Genomic DNA, 15,864 nt, shown 5'->3' on the forward strand with positions numbered 1-15,864 from the left:
TGCAACGTACTTAATATATCTAATTTTCCTGTTGATACATTTAATTAATTAATTTTTACACTAAATTATTTTTATAAAAAAAAACAAAATTTTTTTTTTAATTAACTATGCCATTTAGTTCTCTTAACCATACCCCGAAGTTAACGGAATACAATGAAAACACGGTGTATACTTTTAAACATAAAAAATACAACGTACTTAATATATCTAATTTTCCTTTTGATACAGAAGTACAGACACAGAAACATAACGAAAGCAAAAATAAATAGTACATTATAGAAATATTTTACAAAACCAACGTTCTTACCTATATATTTACACAGAAAAAAGCCCTTGCCGCCTTTTTATTTTTTTAATAATAAAAATAGAAGTGTATTTTTCTGCCGAAAATACGCCAACCCATTTGAGACAGCTAAATAGTCGCGGTACTAATCATCTGCTTAGCTGTTTAATGGGCCTGTGCCTTCATTTGATATGGTCATTTCAACTTTTAAAAAGTTTGGAACTCGACAAATAATGGAATTTGTATGCAAAATTGCAGTCCCAAAATCGAGACTGCAATGTTTTTCACTTTTTTTTTGACTGACTATAAACTACGCGCTTCGCGATCTATTTTTTAGACGGCAAAGTCGACTTTGCCGTCCATTTTTGAGAAAAATATTTATTATTGAAAACAGGAGCGGGGCCGCGCGGCCGGGCCGCGGGAGCGCGGTCCCGCGGGAAGAATTTCTATCTCCATCTCGCTCACCCGCGCGCCTCTCTTACAACTCATACCAGTCATACCGTTTAGGCGGAATGCGGAATTAAAATGTAAATAAAATCACTAATCAATGCAAAATAATTCTTTTTTTCAATAGGTACGTAATAAACAGCATTAGTACCTACATCAATTTACATAAGAAAACAATAGCTAATACCATTTCTATCTATGAGTACTGTGTGGCGCCGCTGGGGAGTATGCTCCCCAGCGGCGCCACTTTCAATGCCGATTATTTCGTTTCCTATCACAGGTACAGCCATAAACATTATATGTACATGATGTACCTTTTAGGTACATCATTTCACCATATAATTCATTGGTATTCATTATGGTGGCGCCGCTGCAGAGTAGCACACAAGTTTTGTGATTGTAGAGAGTGGGCAAGTTGAAGCTACGCATGATGCGCAAACAGATGGAGTTTAGGAAGGTGATCCTCGCCAAGGAGTGGGAGCACGCGCAGATGAAGATGAAGCTGCGGCACATGGAGCAGGAGCTCTACTCCTACCGCAGGCTCAAGGTATTTCTTCTTTTTTTTTTATTATGAATGGGCTTACTCATGGCCACAGACTAGCCGAGGCGTAGACGTGGCCTACGATGGAGCGAGCTCGCCCAGAAGGTGCCTGTTCACTCTTGATTTGAAGGTTGCCGGGTTATAAGAACACGGAAATATAGCCGCCGGCAAGGAATTCCATTCCTTGGCAGTGCGCATAAGGAAAGTAGAAGCAAAGCGCTTCGTGCGAATTGGTGGAATATCTACCAAGTAAGGATGGAAACCGGCCGTGCGTCTAAAAGTCCGATGGTAGAATGGGGACGGTGGAATAGTTAAGCTCGTGTAGCTCTTGGGCACACTCCCCGAAGTGCAACCTGTAGAATACCGACAGGCTGGCGACTTTCCGCCGATGGGCCAAAGACTGAAGCTTAGCCGTTAGCTTCTTGTCGCCAATCATCCTCCTGGCTCTGCGCTCCACTGAGTCCAAAGCGGCGAGTTCTCGAGTTTATGCTTACTTTACTATTTGCTTCGGTCATGATTCCAATATGTTCTTACTCAAAGTGGCCTCTAACTTATTGTTAATTTAATAACAAAAACCTTTGTTTACGGTTGCCTATTTACAATGAGTTGTATTTTCCAGATTCCGAAAGAGCTCCAGCTGTACCTGAAGAACAAGGAGCAGGGCTACACGGACGAGCAGGACTACCTGCGGCTCGAGAAGGAGACGGAGGCGGAGAAGCAGGCCGTCAACCGGGTGCTCGAGGCGCAGATACAGCGCGTCGAGGAACTGCAGGTGCATTCACAACATTCCCTCATCTTCCTACCTACCCTACCCATGAGACTGCCGGTCCTATTTATTAGAAGGGCTTACATTTGTGGCGTGGCCCGTCCATACCGAATGCGCCCCGAACTGTTTAGTTTTGAAAGACGCCCGAAAAGTATTCCTCCAGACCCTTTACTGAAAAAGGTACGCCTTTCAGTAGGTATAACGTTCAGGACAAGAGTTACTATACTCTGCTGACTATATGTTAATTATCAGACCGAGAGATTCCCACATTTTCCACAACACTTTTTTTGCTTGTCACCCTTGGAACAGTGTTAGATATTGAAATATATTTATATATTTAGTGGTTCGATTTTAGGTAAAAATCAACGCGATCGAAGCGAAGTCCAACAAACTTGTGACCAGGATCGCCACACTGAACGCGCTCGTCTCGGAGAAGCGGCTCAACGAGGACCCTCTAGAGCCCATCCGTACGCGGCGCATACACAAGAAGAGGTAATTTTACCTGCTGTTACACAAACCTCCACCATTGGCAAAAATTATATAATTGTCGAACCAAATAAATGCCCTTACCGGGATTCGAACCCAGGATCATCGTCGGATTCACAGACAGGGTCACTATACCCACTAGGCCAGACAGGTCGTCAAATAGGTAGGTAACACAGGTATTAATTACCTCTTGGATTTAAATTTTGGCAATTATTCTATGACAAATCTCAAATTGAACATGCCGAAATAAAGAAATACCAATTGAAACTAAAAATGACGGCAATAAAAAAAAATGTAAGTGGTAGGAAGAATTTTTCGCCCATAGAATATATTTGAATTTGGCGCCTTTTTCTATTGACAAAATGGGTTTTAGGTTGTGGGCCAGAGTAGGTAGGTATAAAAGACAAAGATATAGCTTGATGCACGGTGATACGATACAGTTGTTGCTTACAGAATGGAAACGCTGGTGCAGCGCAGTCAACTGATCCGCGAGGTGCAGCAGTACCACTCCAACATCGTGCTGTTGCAGACCGAGCTGGAGCTGCTCCGACTCAAGACCTACCCCACGCTGGCCAGCTTCCGCACCATCGACTAATGCCACCAGGATGCTGGATTGGATCCGCATGCTACATAGCGATACATGTTGCGTAAAATGTACATATAAACTTGGCCCTTAAACGTCTGGAAGAACGGCGGCTAAAGGCATGACGAGGTCATGCCATCGTGCTGAAATAGACCTCGATCCAGTGATATGATGGCTATGTGCTGCAGTGCAAGTTTTGGAATATAGTCCAGGAAGAGCCTTGTATAGTGCAGTACGTTTCCGAAGAGTACCTGCGTACGTTTACAGCAGCTTACGAAATCAGAGCATGCTTAATAGAGTAAAATCTAATATAATATCTGGGTACACAAAGAATCATAGCTCTTTTGAGTATCATGATCATTACAACAAGCTTTTTCATGTAAAAATATTGATATACTTAAAGTTCAACTCGTTATAAAGATTTTTCTAATAGTACTTATATATGATTTACTTTTCATCCGTAAAATGCAATCAGAATGTTGTTATTGTTAATAAAAGAAGATAATGCTGCTTGCTCTAACTCTTATCTAAATAGACTAGGTATTAAGTAGGTAGGTATACATAAACATAATACATATACGAGTAATAGCTGGTTTGTTAGTGAACGACACCTTGCACTTTGTGACTATACGCTGAAACTTGGCACAGTTGATTCTTAGCTGGTCTTGAGCAGATACAGACCGGGAGCCGTCGAGAGCCACCTCTCATTTAGTGAGGGGGAAGGGAATCATTCAAAACTACTGTTAATATAATATTTGGTCAGCCGAAATTAATAAACTTATGGTAAGCAACTATTTGTAAACCATCAGTTTACCCGTGGCGGGCTGGCGCTGGCGATGCTGGCGGGGTATGTCGGCCGGAGTATCAAACAAAAACAAACTGGTTATAAAATTGTATTTCCTGTAAACAACCATAACTAAGTATACGAGTAAACATTTACCATTATTTGAATTCATTACATCAACTACCTACATTATAAATGCAAATAAACTCCACTAAATTAAACTAATATATAGGTACCTAATTAAGACATGATATGGACTACTTTATGACAGTTCGTTTGCAAAATCGTTATTTAAAAGTAAAAAAATCTAAATCTTGAGCCAAAATAAGTACAATTTTTATATAGAATATTAATGGGTAGGGTAATTCGCCAGTAATATTCTATGTCTTCGGCCGGCAACCCCTTTCGTCCCGGCCTCTGTAGTAATGTACAGTCAACAACAGAGCTATGAATACTGCCTGTATTCAAAAATATGTATACAGTACTTTATTGCCTGTACATTAAGATCGTGTATACATATTTTTGGCACTTTGCCTGTATTCATAGCTCTGTTGTTGACTGTACTATTAGGCGGTTGTCACACTGCCACCGTGTCTCGTTGCGAGACGCGGAGCAACGGACTCGCATGCGGGGACAACGCACCAACGTCCGAGTTTTCTCCGCATCTCCGTCCGGAGCTGCGATGCGCGACGTCCCGCGTTACTTCCGTCCATTGAGCTATTATTACTAACGTACGTAGTACATTATACTTCAATGCTTCCGTCTCGCGTTCATTTCACATTCGAACGTTAAGGTGAAAACAGTTCCTATTTGTCGATAAAATGGAAACGGACTTATTCAGGACGCTGCGGTGATACTTTCAGTTTGTTTTTGTACAATCGAGTCATAAAATGCAGAAGACACTGCATGGGTACATCCCTATTTACAAACCAGACCTATAAATGGGTATTTTGCTAGAGATTACCAAGATTTGAGGCAACACGAAGAAAAAAAATATAATTGCACCCGTATGTCAACCTCGTCATTTGATTATTTGCTAAGTAAAATATTCGTCACATTTAATATTCCAAATTGCTGGACGACTTTCTATTTCAAAAATAAACTTATCGACGTCGATGTACTCGATATCCATTGCACCTACGTCCTTCTTGCACTAAAATTCGTACGGCACTGCGGAGCTTGGTGTGACATACCCTGCGGCACGCACCGCGTCTCCTTCCGAGCGCGCGAGTCGTCGTGCGTCTCGCTGCTCCGCGCGTTGACGCGGAGCCAGTGTGTCGTACCATGCGTTTTTTCTATACAAAATCAAGATTCTACATACAAAGTTAAAAAACGCATCAACGGACGCCGTTGCGAGATGCGGAGCAGTGTGACGACCGCCTTAGTTTAGGGCGGCTAGTTACTAAAAGTGGCCAGTTACCCATACAACCATTTCCAGTCGCCGTTACGACGCGGTGTAGACACATCTTGTGTCGACACCGTCTGTTTCGGTCACAATTCCAGTCGCAGAGTCGTCGCCGTGTCGACACAGTTACCAGAAATGGGGAAGGGTCGACACATGACACAAAGTGACATAAAGTGTGGTCGCCGTGTGCACACATTGTTACGAGTTTGCGACTACTTTATGCCAAAATCATTCGTTCATTTTGTTCCTGTCAAATGGAAACTGTCAGATGGAAAAATAGTTAAATAAAAATAAGTGACATTAATACGCCATCTCTAAAACGGATTACAAGACATAATTATATATTGTTTGCATTTATATTACAATAGGACTTAAATTATTATGGGGAATTAAACTGCTCGAGTGATTTGATAAACTAAGTGTAATATAATCAACGCGCCACCACATTGTTTTAGTTTAGCCGGAAATGAAATTGTTTACTTCTCAGTGCCTGTGTTCATATCTATATTATTTGATGCATTTTTAGTACTTCGATGCGTATACTATACTTAAATAACAGAAATAACGCTTTACATACTACGAAACTTGTTAATTATGATGTATAAATATGGTTTAAGGCTGAGAAATATTGCAGTCACAAAGTAGTCGCAATGTTTCGACTTTGTGTCGACTCTGTGTTGACACATGATACGCGCTGTCAAAAGTAATAACAAAGTTACTGGATTTGCAAAATGGCTCCTTGTGTTCATTTGTTTTCAGATATTCTCAAAGTGTGAAAATGCCGTGGTCAAAGATGGGACTTAATAAATTAACTGTGTATTCGACTAATTAATGGAATAAAAAAAGTTAATCCTCAAATTTTAATCGCGATTAGTTTAGTCGACCTAACATAGATTGAAATTGAATTAATCTGAATATTAATCGAATAAATTATCGATTAAATCTCGGTTGGAAGTTGACAGGGGGCCATTTTTGTACGTAAAAATAATAGAAATGTCTTGCATGCAGATGGTAGCCAAACACTTTGCCATAAAAGTCGAGATGGGTGTCGATTTATAGGTTTTAGGGAGTGCCGATTTCGAAAATGATGACCATTTTGGAATCCAAAATGGCGGCCATGCACTGTGTCATAAAAGTCGTCATGGATGTCGTTTCATACGTTTTAGGGGGCCCCAATTTTGAAAATGATGACCATTTTGGAATCCAAAATGGCGGCCATGCACTATGTCATAAAAGTCGTCATGGGTGTCGTTTTATAGGTTTTAGGGAGGCGCAGATTCCAAAACGATGACCATTTTGGAATCCAAGATGGCGGCCATGCACTATGTCATAAAAGTCGTCATGGATGTCGTTTTATAGGTTTTAGGGGGCCCCGCTTTCGAAAATGATGACCATTTTGGAATCCAGAATGGCGGCCATGCACTGTCATAAAAGTCGTCATGGGTGTCGTTTTATAGGTTTTGGGGGGTGCAGATTTCGAAAATGATAACCATTTTCGATTCCAAAATGGCGGCCATGCGCTATGTCATAAAAGTCGTCATGGATGTCGTTTTATAGGTTTTAGGGGGCCCCGATTTAGAAAATGATGACCATTTTGAAATCCAAAATGGCGGCCATGCACTATGTCATAAAAGTTGTCATGGGTGTCGTTTTATAGGTTTTGGGGGGCGCAGATTTAGAAAATGATGACCATTTTGGATTCCAAAATGGTGGCCATGCACTATGTCATAAAAGTCATCATGGACGTCGTTTTATAGGTTTTAGGGGGCGCAGATTTCGAAAACGATGCCCATTTTGGATTCCAAGATGGCGGCCATGCACTATGTCATAAAAGTTGTCATGGGTGTCGTTTTATAGGTTTTAGGGAGGCGCAGATTCCAAAACGATGACCATTTTGGAATCCAAGATGGCGGCCATGCACTATGTCATAAAAGTCGTCATGGATGTCGTTTTATAGGTTTTAGGGGGCCCCGCTTTCGAAAATGATGACCATTTTGGAATCCAGAATGGCGGCCATGCACTGTCATAAAAGTCGTCATGGGTGTCGTTTTATAGGTTTTGGGGGGTGCAGATTTCGAAAATGATAACCATTTTCGATTCCAAAATGGCGGCCATGCGCTATGTCATAAAAGTCGTCATGGATGTCGTTTTATAGGTTTTAGGGGGCCCCGATTTAGAAAATGATGACCATTTTGAAATCCAAAATGGCGGCCATGCACTATGTCATAAAAGTTGTCATGGGTGTCGTTTTATAGGTTTTGGGGGGCGCAGATTTAGAAAATGATGACCATTTTGGATTCCAAAATGGTGGCCATGCACTATGTCATAAAAGTCATCATGGACGTCGTTTTATAGGTTTTAGGGGGCGCAGATTTCGAAAACGATGCCCATTTTGGATTCCAAGATGGCGGCCATGCACTATGTCATAAAAGTCGTCATGGATGTCGTTTTTAGGGTTCCGTACCTCAAAAGGAAAAAACGGAACCCTTATAGGATCACTCGTGCGTCTGTCTGTCTGTCCGTCTGTCACAGCCGATTTTCTCCGGAACTACTATACCAATTAAGTTGAAATTTGGAACACATATGAAAGTTTGTAACCCAAAGACGGACATGTAACGTAAACAAATGAATTTTAAACATGTGGGCCACTTTTGGGGGGTAAATGAGAAAATTAAAAAATAAAGTTTTTCAAACTATATCGTGTTACATATCAAATGAAAGAGCTCATTGTGAGAATCTTAAATATATTTTTTTTATAATTTTAGAATAAATAGTTTAGAAGTAATTCAAGAAAATAGGCAAAAAATGACCATTCCCCCCCTTATCTCCGAAACTACTGGGTCTAAAATTTTGGAAAAAATACAGAAAATAGGTCTTTACCTATAGATGAGAGGAAAACCTATTAGAATACAGTCAAGCGTGAGTCGGACTTAATTACTTAGTTTTTGATCCGACCCCTACGGATTTTGGTGCAGGCGTTAATTTTGCCAATTATTGATTATGGCGATGTGTGTACAACGAATGCCACTCAAGAGTCCCTTAATAAACTTGAACGTCTCCTCAACAACGGCGTACGATTTATCTTTGGCCTGCGTAAATACGATCGTGTTTCCTATTACCGTCGCCAGCTCAATTGGCTCTCCATCCGTCGCCGTAGATCGCTTCGAATACTTTGTACTCTATTTTCAATCTTGTTTGAGCCTTCTGCTCCTGGATACCTAAAGAATAAGTTCCTGTTTGATACTCCTCGTCCCGGCTGTGAGCTGCGTACATCTCGTGTTCTCAAACTCTCAATTCCTGCTCACCGCACTGGGTTTACGACTAACTCCTTTGCTGTCCAGGCGAGTCGTCTCTGGAATTCACTCCCTCTCAATATTAGACAAGCCCCGAGCAAGTTAGCTTTCAAGCGGTTGCTACATAAGTATCTGCTGAAACAAGAGTTCGAGTAGTGTCCATCATTATATATTATATATTACGAGTATGTATGAAATATGTAGTAGTATATTAATTATATATATTCTAGTATATTTATTTGTGTATTCTATATGTAGTTTATCAGAATTATTAGTTGTTCGTTGCTCAGTTGTTTTCCAATGTTCTAATAAATGCCTCTGTTCTCCTTGCACCATTTTACATGCGGCACTTAGTATATTTGCGGCACGACCTACTTTTTCCCGTACCATGTCCATGTACAGGTTCCAACAGACCTGGAATGTTATCGATTTGACCTGAAAGTCATTCTGATCAATAGACTATATCCTTGTGTATATACAGCAGCCGCCGCCCGCGGATCTGTATACTTAAAATTCCAAAAGATATTCCATTTTTCAAAACCCTTAAGAGCGCTCTTACAAGAAAAGTCGAAATAATGCAAAATTGATGATACTAGTCGACGAAATTCAGGACTTTGTGCTCATTATTAGAAACAATGAGTACTTGTTCCAGTAAAAGCGTCTTCTTATCTTTTTAAATATCGTTGTAAATATTAGAAAAAGGACTTATTAAATTAGTAATGAATTTTTTTCTGATGGTCGTTTCCGAAAAACCGCGTGAAGCACTGAACGGCAAGCTGTTATTTGGAAATGTTGAGAAGTTTACTCTGCTAAACCTGGCTATTTTGTATTACTAATACCCTGTACTTTAGGCATATCAAACGATATTTTTCCTACATACCTTTGAGAAAGAGAAAATCAAAGTAAAACGAACTCAATTTTCTCTCCGAAACAAGTGTCAATTTCTACGAAAATCTACTTAATATCGAAGTCATTTTCATACTCAAGCAATCTGCAACGTTTGCTTATACTGTTGGTATACATTAGTGTTTATGAAATTCTACTATAATTTTTTGGCAATTTTTTGAAAACTACTCTATATTACCGATGACGCGCGCTCGCCAGCTCAGTGCCGCGGCAGAGCTTGTACAGGCAGGACGTGTGTCGGTCGGCTCCGCACATTTTCAACGGCGACGACGAGGTTTTTTATCATTGTGTGCGGCGGGCGCCTTGTAAAACGCTATACTGTGTGCGTGTAAACCGCAACGAGAGACTTTGATCCTAGCACTGTTTTTATAGTATTATAATTTATAATGGTACAGTTTAATAAACTACCGGACAGAATTAAAAATATTTGAAACGACCTGACATTCTATATGTATTTATTTGACTCAAGATAGTACTCAGGGTCTGATGATGGAGCCGGAAGGTGGTCACCGGTACCAATCAACCATGCAACTAAACCACTTTGTGTTTAGGCTCGTTTTATTCATCTCAACAAGATCTTTGACACAAGATAGTACTCAGGGTCTGATGATGGAGCCGGAATGTGGTCACCGGTACCAATCAACCATGCAACTAAACCACTTCGTGTTTAGGCTCGTTTTATTCGTCTCAACAAGATCTTTGACACAAGATAGTACTCAGGGTCTGATGATGGAGCCGGAATGTGGTCACCGGTACTAATCAACCATGCAACTAAACCATTTCGTGTTTGGGCTCGTTTGATTCGTCTCAACAAGATCTTTGAGACAAGATAGTACTCAGGGTCTGATGATGGAGCCGGAAGGTGGTCACCGGTACCAATCAACCATGCAACTAAACCACTTCGTATTTGGGCTCGTTTCATTCGTCTCAACAAGATCTTTGACACAAGATAGTACTCAGGGTCTGATGATGGAGCCGGAAGGTGGTCACCGGTACCAATCAACCATGCAACTAAACCACTTCGTGTTTAGGCTCGTTTTATTCTTCTCAACAAGATCTTTGACACAAGATAGTACTCAGGGTCTGATGATGGAGCCGGAATGTGGTCACCGGTACTAATCAACCATGCAACTAAACCATTTCGTGTTTGGGCTCGTTTGATTCGTTTCAACAAGATCTTTGACACAAGATAGTGCCCAAAGGTTTCGAAACATGTTTCTGACGGCAATACCGAAAAATGACCTTTTTTCAGCAGGGTGGCGTAATGCAGGTCGTAAAGTAAGTACGCGGCTAAAGTGTAGAATCTAAATATTGCCGTTGAAACCATATTTTGCACCTCAGATATCGATTTTGAATGCAATCAGTCACTTTCAAAGAATGTCACTAAAATGTCCCAAAACAGGACACCTTTCAATATTGCAGTTGAAAAAATGTTTAGGAACCTCTGTTTAGCTCAGATATCGATTTTAAACGCAATCGGATAATTTCTAGAAATGTCCTAATAAAGGACATCTCTCAATATTTCCCTCGGAAACAAGTTTCGAAACCTTTGGGCACCTCGGATATCGATTTTGAACGCTACCGGTTAATTTCAAGGAAAGTCCCGAAAATGTTCCAAAACGATTAGTAATCGTCAATCTTCAATCAGTAGATTTAGAATTAGTTTCGTCAATCGTCAATTCGAATTGATCGGTCAATTCTCAATCGTCAATTCGAATTGATTTTTTGCCAACACTGCTATCATGTAACTGAACCACTTCATGTTTGGGCTCGTTTGATTTGTCTCAACAAGACCTTGGACACAAGTTAGTACTCAGGGTCTGATGATGGAGCTGGACTGTGGCCACGGGTACCAGTCTACCATGTAACTGAACCACTTCGTGTTTGGGCTCATTTGATTCGTCACAACAAGATCTTCCCTTCCGGCTCCATCATCAGACTCTGAGTATCACCTAGTGTCAAAGATCTTGTTGAGACTAGTCAAACGAGCCTAAACATGAAGTGGTTTAGTTGCATGGTTGATTGGTACCGGTAACCAACTTCCAGCTCCATCATCAGACTCTGAGTATCACCTATATAGTGTCAAAGATCTTGTTGAGATGAATAAAACGAGCCTAAACACGATGTGGTTTAGTTGTATGGTTGATTGGTAATGGTGACCACCTTCCAGCTCCATCATCAGACCCTGTGTATCTTCAGTGTCAAAGATCTTGTTGAGACGAATCAAACGAGCCCAAACACGAAGTGGTTTAGTTACATGATAGACTGGTACCCGTGGCCACCTTCCAGCTCCATCATCAGACCCTGTGTATCTTCAGTTTCTTGTAACTTGTTTCTTGTAAATAAGCGAGTACCTATAATTTCTTTCGAGTAATATACGTTCATAAGTACGAGTATGGGGCTATTCATAAATTACGTCGTTTCAAATGGGAGGAGGGGGGGGTCTGGACATCGGATGATGGTAGCATGACGTAGGAGGAAACAGAGTCATCCGAAGCATGATTTTTGAATGATTTGAGGGATGGGGGGGTCAAAAATAGATGACGTAATTTATGAACAGCCCCTATGTACATTTGCACTGCATTTAGTATTTTCGTACTTACCAAATAACAGTTTTAGGACTTTATAAGTTAAGTAAAGTTAGTGTTGTTATGGTTGATTTCAATATGCTTCGCGAAGGATCAAGAATGTTTAATCCATCATTGTAGTGCGAGTGTGGTAGAAGGGATCGGAATACTGAGCTCGCACGGCCTGCCGCAGCGCGTAAAATACCTAAACTCGCTCAACCCCGAAATGTAATAGCACTCTTAATTTTACGGGAATATACTTCCCTTCCCGCACAGGCCGCATATAATGGGATACTAAAGAAATATTTATTATCGTCATCGTGTCTGTACGTGTTCAAAACAAATATTATTCATCCTTATTATTATAAAAAACCGGGCAAGTGCGAGTCTGACTCGCGCACAAAGGGTTCCGTACCATAATGCAAAAAAAAAGCAAAAAGAAAACGGTCACCCATCCAAGTACTGACCCCTCCCGACGTTGCTTAACTTTGGTCAAAAATCACGTTTGTTGTATGGGAGCCCCATTTAAATCTTTATTTTATTCTGTTTTTAGTATTTGTTGTTATAGCGGCAACAGAAATACATCATCTGTGAAAATTTCAACTGTCTAGCTATCACGGTTCGTGAGATACAGCCTGGTGACAGACGGACGGACGGACGGACGGACGGACGGACGGACGGACAGCGAAGTCTTAGTAATAGGGTCCCGTTTTACCCTTTGGGTACGGAACCCTAAAAAGGAGTCGTACTTTTAGAGTAGGTAATTTTCAATATAGATGTCATAGATTTAATTGGCGCATTAATAAAATGTCGTATCGACGCGGAATCGTGAACATGCGCAGCACTATGACCAATCTGAGCGCTGCGTGCCCGCCTTTCGGTGCGGTACGGGGTGATAGAATACGGACAAATAGTACCCGTGCCGCGCTAAAGAAAAAAAAAACAACGGGTTGCACTCCGGGAGTGCCGACAGAAGTGAAAACTCAATGACTAGTCCAAAATGTCTGCAGCACTATGTGTAATTGACCCATCCTCCTTTCTATTGAAAAACTTTAGTTCCGAAATTGCTGGCCAGTGAGCTTGTTTAAAATTCGAAATTCAAATTTGTAGCGTTAATTGTTTAAAATTCGAATATAAATTGTAAAGTTACCTTGCAGACCCCGCATCTAACTAAATTTGGTCATGATATTTTGAGTTTTATTCACCAGTACTAGAGTTAATTTTTATTAGAGATTTCATCAAGATGTAGCTTTATTGAATTATATTTGAGTGATATAAAGTTAGAATGTAACTGTGAGATCCTCGTATTTCAGCCCGTACAAGATTAGAACATTGAGCTTTATTGCTTAATATAAAAGTCCAGTTTTAAATAATTAACCTGATTATGATACGTTATGACTAAAGTTCTTTGGTGAATAACTTTGTCCGTGACACATGACGTCAGCGTTACGTTACGCTGAATCGAGTTTATCATGTTTTCCCCACCTCAAAAAGTGCTCAGCGCCGCTAAAGAAGTTTTCACTTCAAAAAATATCTTACAGTGCGTTACGCAAAAATACTTCCCGTACATTTTTCTTTTGAAATAGAATATACTTGAAGTACGAATATCGGGAGTATAGTGACTCAACAGGTCATCTTTTTCTTACTCACACGAGAACATAGAAAAACCACCGCCACACTGAGGGTAAGACGTAAGACAAGCGCAGATAGCTGCCGCACCGGCGAAATACGGCCAAATGCAGCGAATGTGTTACAAATTGTGTAATGTACGGAACCCTTGGAACGCGAGTCCGACTCGCACTTGGCCGGTTTTTTACATAGGTTTTATCATCCATTAAAATGCATCGGTCGCGATTTTGAGTTAAATATTTGTGCAAAGTTTTAGCTCGAGATTTCGCCTTTTCGAGCTGGGCAGGGGTCCTTTTTGGGATTTTTTGTTTCCTTCTGGTCTGTAAATTATTAATTTTTTTAGCATTTTACACGTTTCCAACCGAGGTCTTCAGGTTTTTGGCTACATTTCGGTTCGAGGCCGATGGATTTTGGCAGAACAAGTCAACTACCTATTGCCGCGCCTAATTTTGGCTTCACGCAGCCTTTTTTGCGGCCGCGACCTGGCAGATCACCTAGCATATTAAACTGCCTAAACTTATATATAACTTTTTGCAGACCGTCTTTGGATATTTTACATTGTTTTGCGAGTTGTCGCATCGAAATACCCTTTTCTGTACAATAGGCGACAATAATTAGTTTACGAATATTTTCATTTTATTCTCGGCATTTTGATTTTATTTACTGAATGAAAACTAAGATATATTTTTCTTAAACTTGATCATATTTATTTTGGAATGTAAGGTAGTAGCATTGCAAAAAGCTTCTATATACCTAAGAAGACTCAACTTTAGGTGGCTAGTTTTTTTCGTGAACAAGCCTTATTCACACGACAGCGGTGGCGCTTTTTATCGAGCGTTGTAGATAGACTTTAAGCCTTGGTCGTTAAATCGAATTTAAAGTGCAGACAGATTCATGCGCTTTTTTAACGCGCGTTGAAAAAGCTCCCGTGCGAATGGGGGCTAAGAAATTAAGGTAGTTTCTCTCCAGGGCCCGACATATCTTTCCACGCTGTATATATATGTATTTATTTATCACAATATTCCACAATCACAATCCGCCAATTGCGTGACAGTAAATTTTGACTAATAAGTTAAAAATTATAATTTGGGGTCATCCATTAATTACGTCACACCAATTTCTAGGTTTTTTTACCCCCCCCCCCCCTTGTCACACTTGGTCACATTTGGCAAACCCCTCCCCCCCTAGTGTGACGTCACATTTTTTCTACGAAATCGCCAAATCGAATTAAGTAAGTACCTAAGTATTATTAATATTTTATCAAAATATTTTTGACGATATAAATATTAGTAATTTTATAACCCAAAACTGCTTAGGAAAGAAAATTAAACGATTAAAAACTATTTTCGTTTTAAAAACTTGTTATTTAAATGTACAGCGAACTAAATAATTAAAATAAATTTTCGGTTACTGATGAAGTTAAAGTGACGTCACAAAGTTTGTGTCTCCCCATGACAAGTCACAATATGTCACATTTTCTTGACCCCCTCCCTCCCCCTAAACGTGTGACGTAATTAATGGATGACCCCTTTTTAACTTAGGTTTAATGTTTAAGGTGGTTCTCCTTGCTCGATTTTCATACAACTTTCTTGGCACCCTAGCTCCTATTATATAGGGTTTCTTCACTTGTATATGTAATGTTTGGGTAGTATATATATTTCTGTCTTCGCTTAACGTAAAAAAATACTAGATTTTGATTAAAATTATTAAGAAAAAAGCCTTTGAATATTGGTAAAATTTTGCCTCATTGCTTGTTTGTGTGAGTGATGCTTATAGTATCGGTGTAATTCTAACATGGCGACTTCATTTGACAAGCAATCATTTTTAATTTGTCAAAGGTGTAACAGATGGCACTTTAAAACCGCAACACAGATTACCTGTGTATTTTGTTTTATTTTCACTCAATAGAGGGAGGTATATTTAATGCACAAAGCATGTTACGAGTATACCTACTCATTTAAGAATCTCCTTTCTGATATAATTTCATTCCCAGATTTTATATAACTTAATAATTATTATGATTATTACACAATAAAATACATTTATATATTTATAGAAAGGTCAGTCCAAACAATCATTCGCGTTACGGTCGTCCACCGAAAACCCTTGTGAATTCTGCTTTCGTTTCGGTAAATGTTCTCTGGAAAAGCCTATATTTATTGTAACAATGATTT

At 40.0% G+C, this 15,864-nt stretch overlaps 1 protein-coding gene and 1 long non-coding RNA gene across 2 annotated transcripts in view; one reads left to right on the forward strand and one right to left on the reverse strand.

The window, feature by feature from the left end:
* LOC134664072 (cilia- and flagella-associated protein 43) overlaps window positions 1–4,454 on the forward strand; it is a 59,052-nt gene extending 54,598 nt beyond the window's left edge. The window contains exons 28-31 of the mRNA XM_063520663.1: window positions 1,134–1,277; window positions 1,891–2,043; window positions 2,393–2,529; window positions 2,977–4,454. Coding sequence (XP_063376733.1) covers window positions 1,134–1,277; window positions 1,891–2,043; window positions 2,393–2,529; window positions 2,977–3,118 — 576 coding nt within the window. The 3' untranslated portion in view covers window positions 3,119–4,454. The remainder of the gene's footprint in view (window positions 1–1,133; window positions 1,278–1,890; window positions 2,044–2,392; window positions 2,530–2,976) is intronic.
* Window positions 1–15,864, reverse strand: part of LOC134664074 (uncharacterized) — a 98,939-nt gene that overhangs the window by 10,767 nt on the left and 72,308 nt on the right. The window lies entirely within an intron of this gene.

The sequence above is a fragment of the Cydia fagiglandana genome, chromosome 4 (assembly GCF_963556715.1).
Source record: "Cydia fagiglandana chromosome 4, ilCydFagi1.1, whole genome shotgun sequence".
NCBI lineage: Eukaryota > Metazoa > Arthropoda > Insecta > Lepidoptera > Tortricidae > Cydia > Cydia fagiglandana.